General features: G+C 38.1%; 1 protein-coding gene and 1 pseudogene across 1 annotated transcript in view; one reads left to right on the forward strand and one right to left on the reverse strand.

The window, feature by feature from the left end:
- Positions 1-11,011, reverse strand: part of ETNK1 (ethanolamine kinase 1) — a 72,957-nt gene extending 61,946 nt beyond the window's left edge. The window contains exon 1 of the mRNA XM_061205133.1: positions 10,589-11,011. Coding sequence (XP_061061116.1) covers positions 10,589-10,744 — 156 coding nt within the window. The 5' untranslated portion in view covers positions 10,745-11,011. The remainder of the gene's footprint in view (positions 1-10,588) is intronic.
- An 87-nt stretch (positions 11,012-11,098) lies between these two features.
- Positions 11,099-15,356, forward strand: LOC133101735 (S-phase kinase-associated protein 1-like; annotated as a pseudogene).
- The last annotated feature ends 699 nt before the right edge of the window (positions 15,357-16,055 follow it).

Consider the following 16,055-nt stretch of genomic DNA (forward strand, 5'->3'; position numbering starts at 1 on the left):
CCCAAATCTGTTTCCTGACTTGGATACCTATCACATGGGTGTGGTTGCTTTGTAGGAAAATTCATCAGGTTCTACACTTACGATTTGTGCACTTTTTATTATGTATATCACACATCAACAACAAATTTAACTAGAAAAGAGTTAATGTAATATTCAGATCAGAAAAAATGTACTGCCAGTTAATCTTTTGATTACCTTCAACTCACAGTAACCCTAGAGAAAATTTCCTAAAGCGATAAGGTTTTTAAAACTGAAAATAAATGCGTAGGTACTTTAGTACTTTGGTTTAAATTTAATTTACTATCTTAAAGAGGAAATACAGATATACATACAGATACATATCCTCTCATATACATATATAAAATGAAATAAAATTTCTTACATGTATTACAAACATTCTCAACAGAGATGATATCACCACCAAAGGAGCAAAAGTTGGTTACTGAGGGAAGAAAAAAATCTAGAGATATTACAATGGTTTGTGGCTCTCTAAAGCTCAACCCTACCTGCAAAATCCTATTCTTTAGTATTTAATTTCTCCTGTTAGGTAAAAATTAACATAATTTAACCTTCTCTTTAGAGAGTAATTATTAAAAACGTTGAGAAACAGTGGAACATAGAACATAGAGATATTCAATAAATGTTTGCTTTTATATAGACTGAATGATCGATTTGTAGAATGAGAAAACTATGACCTAGGTAAGTTCTCATATTTTTCCAAAGTCATACAATGGCAAAACAGGATAAAAACCTGATGTCATGACTCTTAATGTTTCAGGGATACACCTTCAAGTTTATGGGTTCGCTAGCATGACCCTAGACTCACTGTAATATTGTTAAGTATTATCTGAGGAAAAGAATAAGGAAGGGGCAGAGGATGATCAATCCCTGATGCCTGGGTGTTTGCCAGATCACCCACAGTATGAAACAGCAGGCACGTTGTCATCTATTACAAGAGGTAAAAGTAAGTGAAACCTAAAAATGATAGCTCCAACCCCAGAAGAGTTGTCCCTGAATCCACAATAAAGTGCAAAATAAAGAGAAATAGGCTAAATGTGTGATTCCTTGGCTGCTGTTAGCCATACTACCTATGACAGAAAGATAAAGACTGTTTTAGGGTAGATCTTGATGTTGCACCAACCCAAGTTCCAGATGGTCCAATACAACATCAGGCTGCTAAGCACAGAACTGTCACAAAAGAGAACGTGTGCTGCACAGCAGATAACTCTTCTTTGACCTCTGTAACTCATCCTCTGTTTACCAAAATGATTCTGGTGGGAAGGGGACAAAATAAGGAAACTACTGAAACCAGAGGATATAGTGTAAAGTTGTCTCATCATCAGAATGGTTAAGTTAGGAGCAGTCTATGGTTTGAAGTCCATGGCATGTTTAGGCTAATGCAGGACCCACAGCTTACTACTGAACAGTCTTGAATGGCTGCAACTAACCCAAACATACAGCAATCTAATCCCAACAAGACTGCTAGACTGGAAGAATGGATAGAAGTAGCTACTAAGTTTGTTTCCTGAGAAGGGGAATTGTGCGGTCCCTCCTCTGCATGCAAAGTGGATCACTCCAGATGAAGTGGCTGATATACTGCATATGCAGGCCATAAAAGACTGGCCTTACAGTGACCAGGATATTCAACCACTTAATATGCCCCACCCCCAGGTCACGGTGAATACCATGATAAAGGTTTCTCCTTCTACATGGGTCCCCCATGTAACTCTCCTGTTACCAACATAAACTTCAGGATGCTGGATCCGATTTGCTGTCTCAAGCTTCCCTTTTCGGGTCTTAGGAATGATAGTAAGAAAACTAAATTAAAAGGTAAGCAGAAAAGATAGGGGAGATGGCAAATGACTTGTCCCAACAGAGTGAAAGTTTTTCATGGTTATCAAAAAACTGGATGAATAAAGCAGACATTGATGGGGTTGAAGCAAAACTTTTTAATGAAGCATTATCAGATTGGATGGACTGATGGGACCTGCTAGTGGTCTCCCAGCATTGAGTGCCCCGAACAAATCCACCATATTTACTCGAGCTTGGGAGATTTTAAAAAGCCAGGGTACAAAGATGATATTAAGAGTCTGCCACCAATTCGGGAATAAGCAAATTGACTGTGAGGCGAAGATCTTAGCCCAGCCCTCAGCAGCTGGGACCCAAGGCCAAATTCACATAAGTGGGTAAAATGGCCTAGAGGGAGAGAAGAAACCTTTTGACAGGGAAGCCCAATGCACTGAATCCAAAACCTATGTGAGAGACTCTTAAAGGAGCAACAGTTACTCTGCGAGGACATGAGGATGCCACTGTTGACGGTGAAAATTTGTATGCAAAGTGGAGTGCTGGAACAGGTATTATGAGAGGTGGTTCTGTCTCCTTCGCCAGAATGTAATACTGAGATAAATACGTTTTATAGTAACACTTTCCCTATTGTAGTACTGTAACAGAAGACAAATTCACCCTTCAGCCAGGACTAACTGACCGTATCAATTAGGAACTTAAAGAATTGCCCAAACCTGCACAGGTTGCTCTTTGAAGCAATATAGAATACCCGGTGGACAAAAAGAAATTACAGTCTTAATGACACCTTAGAAGTTAAAGCGATTATCAGTGAACTTGAAGGTCATCTTGAGACCCCCAAAACATAATCCAATACCTTCTTTCAGTACGTGACACTGCCCTGCAACTACAAACCCTGAGATGATAAAAATATTAAACTCTACCTTAGCTACTATGAAATTTCTTTAGTCCTTAAAGATGATTAAGATACCAAGCAGGTTTTCGATATTTATTTATGGTCTAAAATGACCGATTAACTACTGAATTCAAATGAATGAGCTTCCACAGGCCAATACAACGGGAAAGACAAGCTTCAATTATTCTTTAAGACAATGGCTACTGGACGAGCCCAGAAGCCTAGAAAGATGGAATTAATGCATGTCAGTTAACTGTTTTGTGGAAGTAACTATTGGATTCCACCATCTTCGAAAATAGCAAAATTAAAAGTAATGTAAAAACAAAACAAAATACCATTTTCATGTATCCAACCGGCAAAAAATTTTTTAATTTAATATCAGAGGTTGGACAAAGTATAGAGAAAAGGATACTTTCCAACACTGTTTTGAGGAGTATAAATTATATAAAAGTGAGAAATAGCATAACAGTTTTGTGTCTTGGATTAGCTATAATACCCAGTTATTCAATCAAACACTAATTTAGATGCAGCTCGGAAGGTATTTTGCAGACGTATTAACCAGATAACTTCAAGTAAAAGAGATTATTCCCCATGAATGAGCCTCATTCAATCAGGTGAAGAGCTGTAAAAGCAAAACTTAGGTTTTCCTGAACATATGCCGCCTTAAGACTACAATATCAACTCCTGCCTGAGAGCTTCCAGCTTATCAGAGAATGCCCTACAAATTTCAGATTTACCAGCCTCCACACTTGTGTGAGCCAATTCCTTGAAGATCATAATTTTTTTTTTTTTTTTTTTTTTACTTTTAACCTTTTAATTCCACTAATAAGAATTTACTCTATGGATATACTTAGAAAAGCTATCCAAAATATATGTATAAAAGCAGATCACTGCAATACTTTTTTTAATACCTAAAATATAAAAACGACAATGTTTTTTTAAAAACATGGGGCAGATTATATATACCGACATGGAGATGTCTAAGATATATTATTTTTAAAAGCAAGATACAGAATAACTTAATTATATACACAAAAAAGAATATAGTTATATTTACTATATTTATAAACATAAGTAGATAATGTACACTGGTAAATGTATAATTTGATAATTTTTTATAAGTTCAAAAGAAGTTGTTCACAAAATTACCTTTGGGGAGAATGACTTGGTGTTGGGGGGGCTAGATTTTTTACTTTTCATTTTATAGCCTTGTTTTTTAAGGGCATGTATCATTTGTATTTTTTAAACAAAATTAACAAGGTTAGACAGAATATGAGCCTTTTCTAATTTTCCTCTTTATACTCTTTACAATTTTAAAACCTCACTTTAAAAGTAATTAAGTCACATGATGTTTAACATGACCAAATATTATGTCTGTAGCTATCAAAAATTGTGGTCAATACCATACCAACATGGGAAAATATTTATGAAAGGCTACATGAAAAAACGGAATACAAATTGTACATACAGATGGCCAAACAAACACATGAAAAGAAGCTCAACATCACTAATTATTAGAGAAATGCAAATCAAAACTACAAATCACCTCACACCCGTCAGAATGGCCATCATCAAAAAATCTACAAACAATAAATGCTGAAGAGGGTGTGGAGAAAAGGGAACAATCTCGCACTGTTGGTGGGAATGTAAATTGATACAGCCACTATGGAAAACAATATGGAAGTTCCTTAAAAAACTAAAAATAGAACTACCATATGACCCAGAATACTGGGCATATACCCAGAGAAATCCATAATTCAAAAAGACACATGGGGCTTCCCTGGTGGTGCAGCTGTTAAGAATCCGCCTGCCGATGCAGGGGACATGGGTTTGATCCCTGGTCCGGGAAGATCCCACATGCAGCAGAGCAACTAAGCCTGTGCACCACAACTACTGAGCCTGCGCTCTAGAGTCCGTGAGCCACAACTACTGAGCCTGTGTGCCACACTACTGAAGCCCCGCGCACCTAGAGCCCGTGCTCCGCAACAAGAGAAGCCACCACAATGAGAAGCCTGTGCACCACAACGAAGAGTAGCCCCACTCACCGCAAGTATAGAAAGCTCGCACGCAGCAACGAAGACCCAATGCAGCCAAAAATAAATAAATAAATTTATTTAAAAAAAGACACGCACTCCAATGTTCATAGCAACACTATTTACAATAGCCAGGGCATGGAAAACAACCTAAATGTCCATCAACAGAGGAATGGATAATGAAAATGTGGTACATATATACAATGGAATATTATTCAGCCATAAAAGGAACGAAATTGGGTCATTTGTAGAGATGTGGATGGACCTAGAGAGTGTTATACAGTGAAGTAAGTCCAGAAAGAGAAAAACAAATATCGTATATTAACTCATATATGTGGAATCTAGAAAAATGGTATAGATGACCCTATTTGCCAAGCAGAAATAGAAACACAGACATAGAGAACAAATGTATGGATACCAAGCGGGAAAGGGGTGGGGTGGAAGGAACTGGGAGATTGGGATTGACACATATACACTATTGATACTGTGTATAAAATAGACAACTGATGGGAACATACTGTATAGCACAGGGAACTCTACTTAATGCACTGTGGTGACCTAAATGGGAGGGAAATTCAAAAGGGACGGGATATATGTATATGTATGGCTGATTCACTTTGCTGTGCAGTAGAAGCTAACACAACATTGTAAAGCAACTATACTCCAATAAAAATTAATTTTAAAAAATTGTACATAAGGTTCAATAACAACTATGTAAAATATTTAAGGGAGAAGTAGAAGGTAATAAACAAAATGAAACAGTTGATTTTTTTAATAAACTATGAATAGGAAGTGGGTTTTTTTCTACTCAAAGTTTTAATATTGTGGTACATCTTTTCAGTAAAACTAAATTACTTCATGATCATATAGTCTCTTATTTAAAAAATTCATACACAGTATATTTTCTCAGAGTACTGGAAAAAATGACTAATTCAAAATATTCTGTTTGTTAACAATTTTTTTTAAAACTGCTATTGTGATTACCACTAGAGGGAGGGAAAAGTTAGGAGCAGGAAGAGAAATGGGAGATATTCTGTGTTGCTGGTAATATTTTCTCTTTCCCTGGGCTGGGGCTACGAAGGTATTTATTCTACAACAATTTATGTTTCATTCATTTTTCTGTTTGTTTGTTGTATCTCACAGTTTTTAAAAGGGTGATAAAAATTTACCTATTTATAGCCCATCAGATATATCAGAGCAAAATAACTCCTTATAAGACAAAATCCTGGGGAATTCCCTGGCAGTCCAGTGATTAAGACTCGGTGTTTCCACTGCAGGGGGCGCGAGTTCAACCCCTGGTCAGGGAACTAAGATCCCACATGCCAAGCAGCGTGGCCAAAAGATTAAAAAAAAAAAATAAAGATAAAATCCTGAAAAATACAACCTGATTCCTTAAATATACACTTTTCATTACTTCCTTCATTTTTGTCACCCACACACACACAAAAAAAAACCTTAAGCTTCCCACTTCCTCCCTCACCTGCAAGCAATTAACAAGCCCTGCACACTTATTTTCTGAAATGTCAAATCTGTACCTTATTTCCATCTTCAAGGCCACTGTCCTAATTTGGATCCCAGCACCGCTTGTCTGTACTAACATAACAGTCTCTCCTAGGTTGTCTTTCACAAACATTTTTTAATGCAATACACAGAAAGAAATATATTTATCCTCTAATTCAGTACATATATACTTTTATATGAAACTAAAAGCTTCACAAGATAATACTTACCTTATTACTTGCAATGCTCTCTGATCTATCCTATCACATCTTATTTTAACTCATCTTTTTAAACTGTAGTGGTTTCAACCCACTATACTGATTTAGCATCCTCTTAGTGTGCAATAACCACCAGTTTCAAAACCAATGTCCTTTGTAAGTGATCACTTACTCCCCAATTCAAAACATTTCCTTCAATGAATGCTGCCTAAATTGTAATCTGCCACTTCTCTAAAAAATATATGATATAACTTACCTGCTTAAAAACATTCACCAGCTTCCCATCATGTCCTAGATAATAAAATACCACCTCCTTAAAGAGGCATAAAACCTTCGTATCTAACCACTCCCTTATTTGAAAATCACTCCCACTTCTTTTCTTGTTCATACACCATTCTGCCCAAGATACTCATAGTCTAGCTTTTGTGAAAGCAGTTTTTCTTTGCCCAGAAATACTTCCCCATTCCATCTCCTATCTTTCCTTCCAAGCTCAGTTCAGGTACCCCGTCTTCTATGAAGCCTTCCCTCCTCCATTCTCCCATGCCTACCTTCTGCTACAAGGAATGCTGCTGAAAAGTAGCATTATGCCAATACAAAAAAATACATGTCAAAATTACTGAATTTTAGGAGCTTACAATTCTTTCATAACAACTTTCCACTTACAAATGGTGGGGGGAAAGCCTGGGGGAAGTTGGAGTACTAAAACATACTATGTATAATTTTACGTATTTCATTTAATTCTCCTGATACTCTACTCTTAGTAGTAAAGTAGTAAAATTAGTACTAGTAAAATGACTATGAGTACTATAGTAGTTAAATTCTACTATTTTCTACTATGCTACTATTTTCCAAGGTAGAGAGTAAGTCCTTTTTATAGAGGTTTTTAAATTTGCCAAAGGTGACAAAAGGCTGGAATCAGGATTCAAAAACCATCCTCTTTCCACTACACTATGCTGAGGCCCCAAAGAGAGGTGAAGTGGTTTGCTAAGTCCGAGTCACACAGCTATCAATACCTGAAAATAAACTAGTACAGTAGGCTCCTGACTTTTTGGTCACATGTTATCAACATATATGGGAACTATCAAACAACACATCTCTCTTAGCCATAGTCAAGTAGTCTTAGGTCCTACCACCCACTCAAATACTTTACTATGAGATAGTAACTATCTTAAAAGAAAGCTGAAGTGAATCCCATTTCCAAAATAATGTCACATGTGGAAAAGTAATGCAAATTTATGTTTAAGGAACTTAAAGCAAAATCTTTCTATGAGCCAAAGATTTAATTTTTAAGAAATTACTAATTTCACATAGAAATGGCTTCCCTGTCTTAATCATAATATACAAACATAAAATTTTCTCAAAGAGCAATAATTCATAAGATGAGTTCTCATCCCAGATCTGCCATTACAAACTCCAAGTTCACTTTCATTTAACTATAAAATACATATTAACAGTCTACATCTATCTCACAGGGTCGTTGGGAGAATGTCTGTGAAAGTGCTTTCTTTATAAATAGTAAAATATTATTAAATGCAAAACACTGTGACTGGTATTGTTTTAGAACTACTCTGCCTATTCTAAGATACTACACTCCACAAAGCTCACCACTCCTTTTATATTGTATTCTTTTAATTTTGTACAGATAGGGAAAAAGTAATTAAACTTTTTAAGACTCTATCTAAAATGAGATATATTATTCCCTGTGTCCATAAGTTGTGAGCAAAGACTGGGCCCTCTATTATTCTGAATGCATTGAAGTCTTTTTTTGTTTGCTTCTGGATTTTCCAACATGCTCTCAATAGTTCAGCTGTCAAGAGTAAGTGCCAGGTAAAATAAGTATTACTAGAGTAAGCTTCTAAGGTATGTTTAAAGCATTTTATATCACATAAGAATTTTAGAAAAAATCTTTTTAAAATATGGGCTGTATTACTGATACCTGTTTTAATCTGTTGACTATTATGTTAGGTATGATTTTTATCTTTATACCTCAAAGGAAATAAAAGCGAATCTCAAAAGAAAATATTCCCATTGATATTTACTAAAGAAATCCTGAAGCATCATAAAAGCAGAGTTTATAATGACTTAGAATGTGGGAGTCAGATCTACCATATTGAGAGATGAATAACCATCAACTCTGCTTAGCAGTTGTTCCAGCTTCTGGATCAATAGCTTTGCTTGCAAATGGAGGGATTATATTTCTAAATAACAATCATCCTAAGGGCAAAAAAAAATGGTAGTATTTACCTTCACTTACAAATAAGTATATTAGAAGTTTGGATAATGAGTCCAAAGGTCTTAAAGTCAAAAGCTGCTACATGGGTATCAGATTAAGATTCAATCCCAAGTACAACAATCAAAAAACAGTTTGATGTTAGCATATTTTATCCTTTTTTTTTTTTTTTTTAAACCGATATCCCGGCTTTACTTCACTGAGTTTCACCTGAAACAAAAGATAGTACCTATCTAAAATGGTTGTTCGGGGGATTAAATGATTAAAAAAACACCTAATGTACCTCTGGGTAGCTATTCCTGCTGTTCTACAGACAAACACATCAACTGAAATTCCAGTCTTCAAAGCTTCAAACTCTTAAGTCTCTGCTTAAAAAGTAATATGGTTTGCCTGTACCAGAGTTTACCACGAAGTAGCAATGTTTTTAATTAATATCTGTTTAATTTATACTTGACTGCCAGAATATAACTCATTTTAATAAATATAAAAATCTTCTATAATAAACTACAAATAAGTTAATGAATAATAAACTAAAGAAGTCTAGAGTTTCAAATTGGAAGTTTCAATTAAACTAATTTTCCTTAAAGAAAATATATCATACTATTTTTTTTTTAATTACACATGAAAATCATTTTGGATTCACTATGTCCTACATACGTGGCTAACAAACATTCCCTTAAATTTTCAAATTTTTTGTCTTAACTTTTTTCCAAAACATATGGGTCCTTTTAATCTGCTCCAAACTCTTCTAGGCAGTAAGAACTGAAACCAACATTCATGAAAGCTGAAGTGTCGAGAACTGTTCTGGGCCCTAGGGCACTGTTCATGTTTTATTCATTTTTGTATAGGTGACTACTTTACCAAAGAATCTGAGATACTGTTAAGTCAATTAACATTGCTGAAACAAATCAGTCAACAAAATAAGGCAGATGATGTGGCTACTTCAAATGAATACTCTTACATTATTGCTCAGATTTGAAACAAACCTAAAATATGCCAGCCTTTAAAATTACTTTGTGTTTGCAAGGGAAAAGGAGGTTCATTTTCGTATATAGTACCTGAAACTCCAAAAGTTAAATACAAATTAGTATTCAAAATAAATTTCATGTATGCTTAATCGTAACTTATTAGAAATAAGCTATTAAAAAATGCATAGGTTCTTAAGGACTTTTTCTCCCAATTTTTGTCTATCTACGAATACAGTGGCTCAGGAAAAAGAAATATTCACAAGCCACTGACCCTTCTAACATCAGATATTGTTAGTTTCACTAACATGACTAAAACATTTTCAGAAGTACCGATACAAATAAAATAACGTGCGCAGGGCTACCGAAGAACCCATAAGGACCACGGTCACTACTTTGGAATCGAGTACTGTCGCCAATCCCAGGACTTGAGAAGGTAAGACGCAGGGAGAGCATCAATGGGAGTACACCGACGGGGGAGGGGAGGGAACGGAAATGAGAAGATCAGATCAGATTAATTACCACATAATTTGTGAAAGGGGAGGAGATGGTGGCTTGGGCCGATGGGCGAGGACCCCTCGCAAGGCAGTGGAAAAGGTTCTTTCCGCAGTTAGAAGGGACAGGGGAGTGGGAGGAGGGGCAACGATCAACAGGAACCTTCCCGAGGTGGAAGGGGTGCGTCACGAACGTAGCCGCCTCGGGAAAGAGAAAATCTGCCCTCAGGACGACCTCAGTAAGCAATGGTGAAGGAAGGGGGAGTGACCTTCCTAGGTGCGACGGAGAAAATACAGGATCACTTCCCAAAGAACGGAGGGATACGACGTTCCCGTAGGTCCTCCCGGGTCACCGGGGACTAGAAGGGATGGTGAGACCGCCCCCGCCCCCCGGCCCCCCGGGGCCGCGTCAAGGTCGGGTGAGACCTGGGGCTGAGGTGTGGGCGTTACCTGCAGGGTCACCTCCTGAGGGTCCCAGTGCGGCCGCAGGTGTTGCAGGAGGCTCAGGGCCCCCTCCCGGCAGCGCTGCTCCTCCTGATCCTGCACCGTGACGTCCAGCTTGGGGACCTCCGGGGAGCCGGGCGGGACGTGGATGTAATTGGCCATGGCCCAGGCTACGGCAGAGACTACCACAACGACGACGGCGACGGCGACCACGAGAACGGCGGGCGCCGACAGGCTGCTGGATCCTTCCGTCCCGGGGCGCCCTCGCGGGAGGGCTGGGGGCGTTCAGACTGACGGCAGAGCGGTAGGAGAACAGCTGGTGGCGGCACTCTCGCCGACCCAGGTCTGGATAGCGGCTGAACTGACCAAAGACTGCTCACGGGGAATATCCTTCTCGTCTGCTCTCGGCCGCCGGCGGGCGAGGAGCATGCCGGGACTGGCCTGACGCTGGCGTCACACGCGGGGCGGGGCCTCGGCTGCGTTAGGATCAAGGCGGAGTTTCTAGCCGCGAGCACAATGGGCCTAGTGCCTGGAGCTCGGTTCCTCGGCCGTTATCGGACAGTGCCGTGCGTGCTGCTAGTCTTTAAAACGTGGCGCTCCCGCTTGCAATGAGCCTGAGCCCTGCCAAGCCCCGAACGAAAGGCACTGAAGCTTTAGCTCACCTGATCGGGAGGGTCTTGGGGTCTGGGTTTGAGGTAGGGCTGAGTTTTTCTGGGAAGCGAGGGAAGTGTCCTGAAATAACTCCAGGATCAGCCTCTGAATTTGGCCTGAGTCTGGGCAAGCTGGGTTAACTGCGTCGCCTTGATCTCGGAGCCTCTGTGTACTGAGGACTAACCACATAGTTGGGTTGGCAACTAAATTCCCATCAGCAGTATACGGAGATCATGGTATTTGGGACAGTTAAGATATTTGGGTAAGAAAGCGACTGCACTTCAAGATGTGTTTTTAAGGTCTGATGTTTGATCATACCGAGAGTTATTCGGAGTCGGCAAAAACAGGTTATAGTGTAGGATGAAGATGGAAGGAAAGGAGTTTTGGGCTCAGCCTCTAGATGCCTGTTTCAGGGTATCCCCGAGGGCCTTGAAAGGGCTACCTTCAAACTTTTAGTCTCATTGTCTTATAGCAGCTAATTCCCCTGCTCGGGGAATACTGGAAACTGGGTAATCCACAAGTAATTTATTGGGACCTCCTAATTTTCCCTATGATTTGAGGAAAATGGGTTGAGATTTGACCTCTTAATCTGTCTTGCCTGCAGCATTTGGTAAATGGTGAATATGTTTGTTAGTGGTAAATTAAATCGCTAACTGGACTCAGCTTAATTAACAGTCAAAATGTTTATCTCATTAGCATCAGTTTACATTCTGATTGTTCAGAAAGAACCTACTTACCTTTGTAAATCACAAAATAAATAGCTCACTATCAATAAAGGTAAACTTCGTAAATTAAAAAGAAGAAGAGAGTTTTATAGACAGCAAGACAGTTGATTCAACATTTTCCAGACTTAGTCCTTTTTTTTTTAAATCGTATACTAGGAGAAACTCTAAATTATGCATTCCTTTCAATTTGGGGAGAAATAATCAATATACTAATTTCACATTTCAGGTAGTATCTGTTGTTGTTGGGTTTTTTTGGTTTTTTATTTTTGGGTGGCGCCACTCAGGGTGCTGGATCCTAGCTCCCCATCCAACCAGGCCCTCGGCAGTGAAAGCGTGAAGTCCTAACCACTGGATCACCAGGGAATTCCCTCTATTGTATCTTTGTATAATTTGTATTTTTTATTATTAAACAGTTGGCATTTTAAGAATTTTGAAGCTATGATTTGAATTGTGAAATGATTTAATAGCAAATTACAAAAATTATTTGGGGGATCATACAAGTTTGTAATTTTCATGAAGCATCCATTAATAACTAGAAAGACCTAAAAAAAAAAAAAAACCTATTAGGTACCTAAGAATAAAACTAACAAAAGATGTGTAAGACCCTTATGGATGAAATTATATTAATGAACCGTATCCATGAATAAGAAAAGATACTTATTAAAAAGATCTGTTTTCACTGAACAAATCAATAAGTATAGTGCAGTTACAATTAAATCTCAACTGCGTATTTCACACAACTTGTTAAAGTGGCATTAAAATTCACACCAAAACTTAAGGTCGAAGAGAAGCTGCTATAATTCTTTGTGGGGGAGGGAGGGTTAGAGAATAAGTTGGGAGAACACATCCTACCAGGATTTATGATATAACGGTTTAAGAATGGGCAAATAGACCAGTGGAGCATGGTAAAGATTCCAGAAAAAGACCTACACACGTGTGAGATCTTTGAATATGATAAAAGTGGCATTGAAAATTAGTGAAGAAAGGATGGAGAAACTACTGGAATAACTGCTAATTGTATGGGAAAATTTTTTTGATCCCACTGTTACCCAAAAACTGGGTTTGCCTCTTCGTGGGTGTCAAGCCAAAAGACACAACCAAGGCAAAGAGCTGGAGAAGGTAGTATTTATTACTTGCAGCAAGTGAGAACACCAGGGATCTTTCCCAAAGCAATGTCTCCTCGAACAGCAAAATTGGAGAAGTTTTAAGCTAAGGGAACATGCATATTCATGAATATGCTTGAGTTAAGGAGAATTCAGCAAATTATTGGGGCAAAGGTCAACAGAGTCCAAGCTTTAGTCTTGGACTAAAGGGGGGGGGGGCGCTTAGTTCCTGTAGAACAACTCAAAGATATGTATCAGATTATGTATATCCATTGAGGAGGAACTAGGACTGTTTTATAGCTGAACTGCTGCTGCTTGACTGCTTTTCCACTGTTGCTACATTCTTTTGTTCCCTTAAGATCATTAATTACTGAGACCTGTTCAAGGGCAAGCATTGCAGCCAAGCTTAGATCACAAAATGGCTTAGGCCAAAAATGGCTTCTCTTATGTCAAGAAAGCCATGCCTGGTTTTCTTTCTCTGGGGACCCCCTAGCCTATCTGCTTACAGACTTAATTAAAATTTAAAACTTCTGCTCTGTGAAAAACTTCTCTGTGTTAAGAGAATGCAAATCCAAGACACAGACTGGGAGAAAATATTTGCAACAACAGATATCTGATGAAAGATTTGTATCTGAAATATGCAAATAACTCTGAAAACATAACAATTGGAAAACAACCCAGTTTAAAAATGGGCAAAGGATCAGAACAGCCACCTCACCCCAAGATGAAATACAGACAGCAAACAAGCATATGGAAACATGTTCAACATCATGTCATTAGGGAATTGCAACTTAAAACTATGAGATAACACTACACACCTATTAGAATGGCTGAAATCCAAAATACAACAAATGCTGGTGAAGATGTACAGAAACAGGACCTCTCATTCATCACTGGTGGGATGCAAAATGGTACAGCCACTTTGGAAGAGAGTCTGGAAGATTCTTACAAAGCTAAACATAGTCTTACTATGTGATCCATAATCATTCTCCTTGATATTTACCCAAATGAGTTGAAAACGTACATCCACACAAAAAACCTGCACATGAATATTTATAGAATCTTCATTCATAATTGCCAAAACTTGGAAGCAACCAAGATATTTGTGAATAGGTAAGTAGAATAAAAAAAAACAAAACAACAACAACAAAAACTACTGGTACATCTATTCAATGGAATATTATTCAGCAATAATAAGGAATGAGGGATCAATCCACCAAAAAAAAAAGGAACCTTAAATGCATATTGTTAAGTCAAGGCAGCCAATCTGAAAAGGCTATAAAATGATTCCAACTGCATTACATTCTGAAAAAAGCAAAACAATATTAGACACAGTAAAAAGATCAGTGGTTGCCAAGTGTCCAGCCAGAGGGAAGGAAGGATGAATAGATGGGGCACAGGGAATTTTAGAGCTGTGAAACTACTCTGTATGATACTGTAATGGTGGATAGATGACATGAACTTTACAAAACCCATAGAACTGTACAACACAAAGAGTGAACCCTAATGTAAACTAGAGGCTTTAGTTCATACTTATGTCTTTGACAAGGCAGTAGTTATTTTTAAAATGTGAATGAATGAAAAAAAGTGTATAAGAAAATATAGGATCGGTTGGCCTTGTTCTCCGCTTTTCTGTTTTTCTTTTTGCAGACGCCGCCCTGCTCTCATCAGCCGCTGGCCCGCCATCTCCTTGAGTCCTAACACCATACCTTCAATTAAGTTGCAGAGTTCTGATGGAGAGATATTTGAAGTTGATGTTGAAATTGCGAAACAATCTGTGACTATTAAGACCGTGTTGGAAGATTTGGGAATGGATGATGAAGGAGATGTTGATCCAGTCCCCTTGCCAAATGTTTATGCAGCAATATTAAAAAAGGTCATTGAGTGGTGCACCCACCACAAGGATGATCCTCCTCCTCCTGAGGATGATGAGAACAAAGAAAAGTGAACAGATGATATCCCTGTTTGGGATCAAGAATTCCTGAAAGTTGACCAAGGAACACTTTTTGAGCTTATATTGGCAGCAAACTACTTAGACATCAAAGGTTTGCTTGATGTTACCGCAAGACTGTTGCCAACATGATCAAGGGGAAAACTCCTGAGGAGATTCGAAAGACATTCACTATCAAAAATGATTTTACTGAAGAAGAGGAAGCCCAGGTACGCAAAGAGAACCAGTGGTGTGAGGAGAAGTGAAATTTTGTGTCTGATGCTGTAACACTGTAAGGACTGTTCCAAATACTAGTTGCACTGCTTTGTTTATAATTGTTAATATTAGAAAAACGGTCCACAAATGCAGCAGCAAATCAGTTGTATTAGCAGAATGTTGTCCTCATTGCATGTGTAGTTTCAGTACAGATTCCAAACTTATGGCTCCGTTTCTTCTAGTCTGATCAAAAGTTCTTTTTTCTTTGCTCTGAATAAAATTGAACTGTGGGTTCTCTATAGAAAGTAGCATTTTGGGCTCTCCCTCTTTTTGTAAAGCAATTTCTGCCTAGTTTATTGTCCAGTTAACTTTAGTTTAGTGACTTTTAAAAGTTGGCATTGTAAGTAAAACAACTTGCAAAAAATTTTCTGAAATAGAATTAACAACGTATTATCTTTATTCATGAGTTGGAAACTGGAAAAAGGCTACTTGAGGTAAATGTTATCAGAGTGGGGTTATCAGAATGTCTTCCAGCTTCCTGGAGTCAGAGTACCACTGGTATTGATTAACCTGTATGTAGCAGGGCTCCCTTAATTGGATCTGAGGACTTGTTTTTGCATTTTTAATCCTCTCAGCTTTGAATATGTTGGCTAGAGGCTCAGTTACCACTCAGTTTGTGTTTTGGGAGGAAACAGAATTAGACAGTTTGCTGGCTTTTCAATTAAAAAAGACACTTAACCCATGTGGTGTGTCATCTTTTTATAATCAGTAATCCTATGTAGGGAAAACCATAAACACTACTTGCATGTAAAAAATAATTTAACCTTTAATGTTAAAATGTATGGCAT

This window comes from Eubalaena glacialis, chromosome 11 (genome assembly GCF_028564815.1).
Source record: "Eubalaena glacialis isolate mEubGla1 chromosome 11, mEubGla1.1.hap2.+ XY, whole genome shotgun sequence".
Lineage (NCBI taxonomy): Eukaryota > Metazoa > Chordata > Mammalia > Artiodactyla > Balaenidae > Eubalaena > Eubalaena glacialis.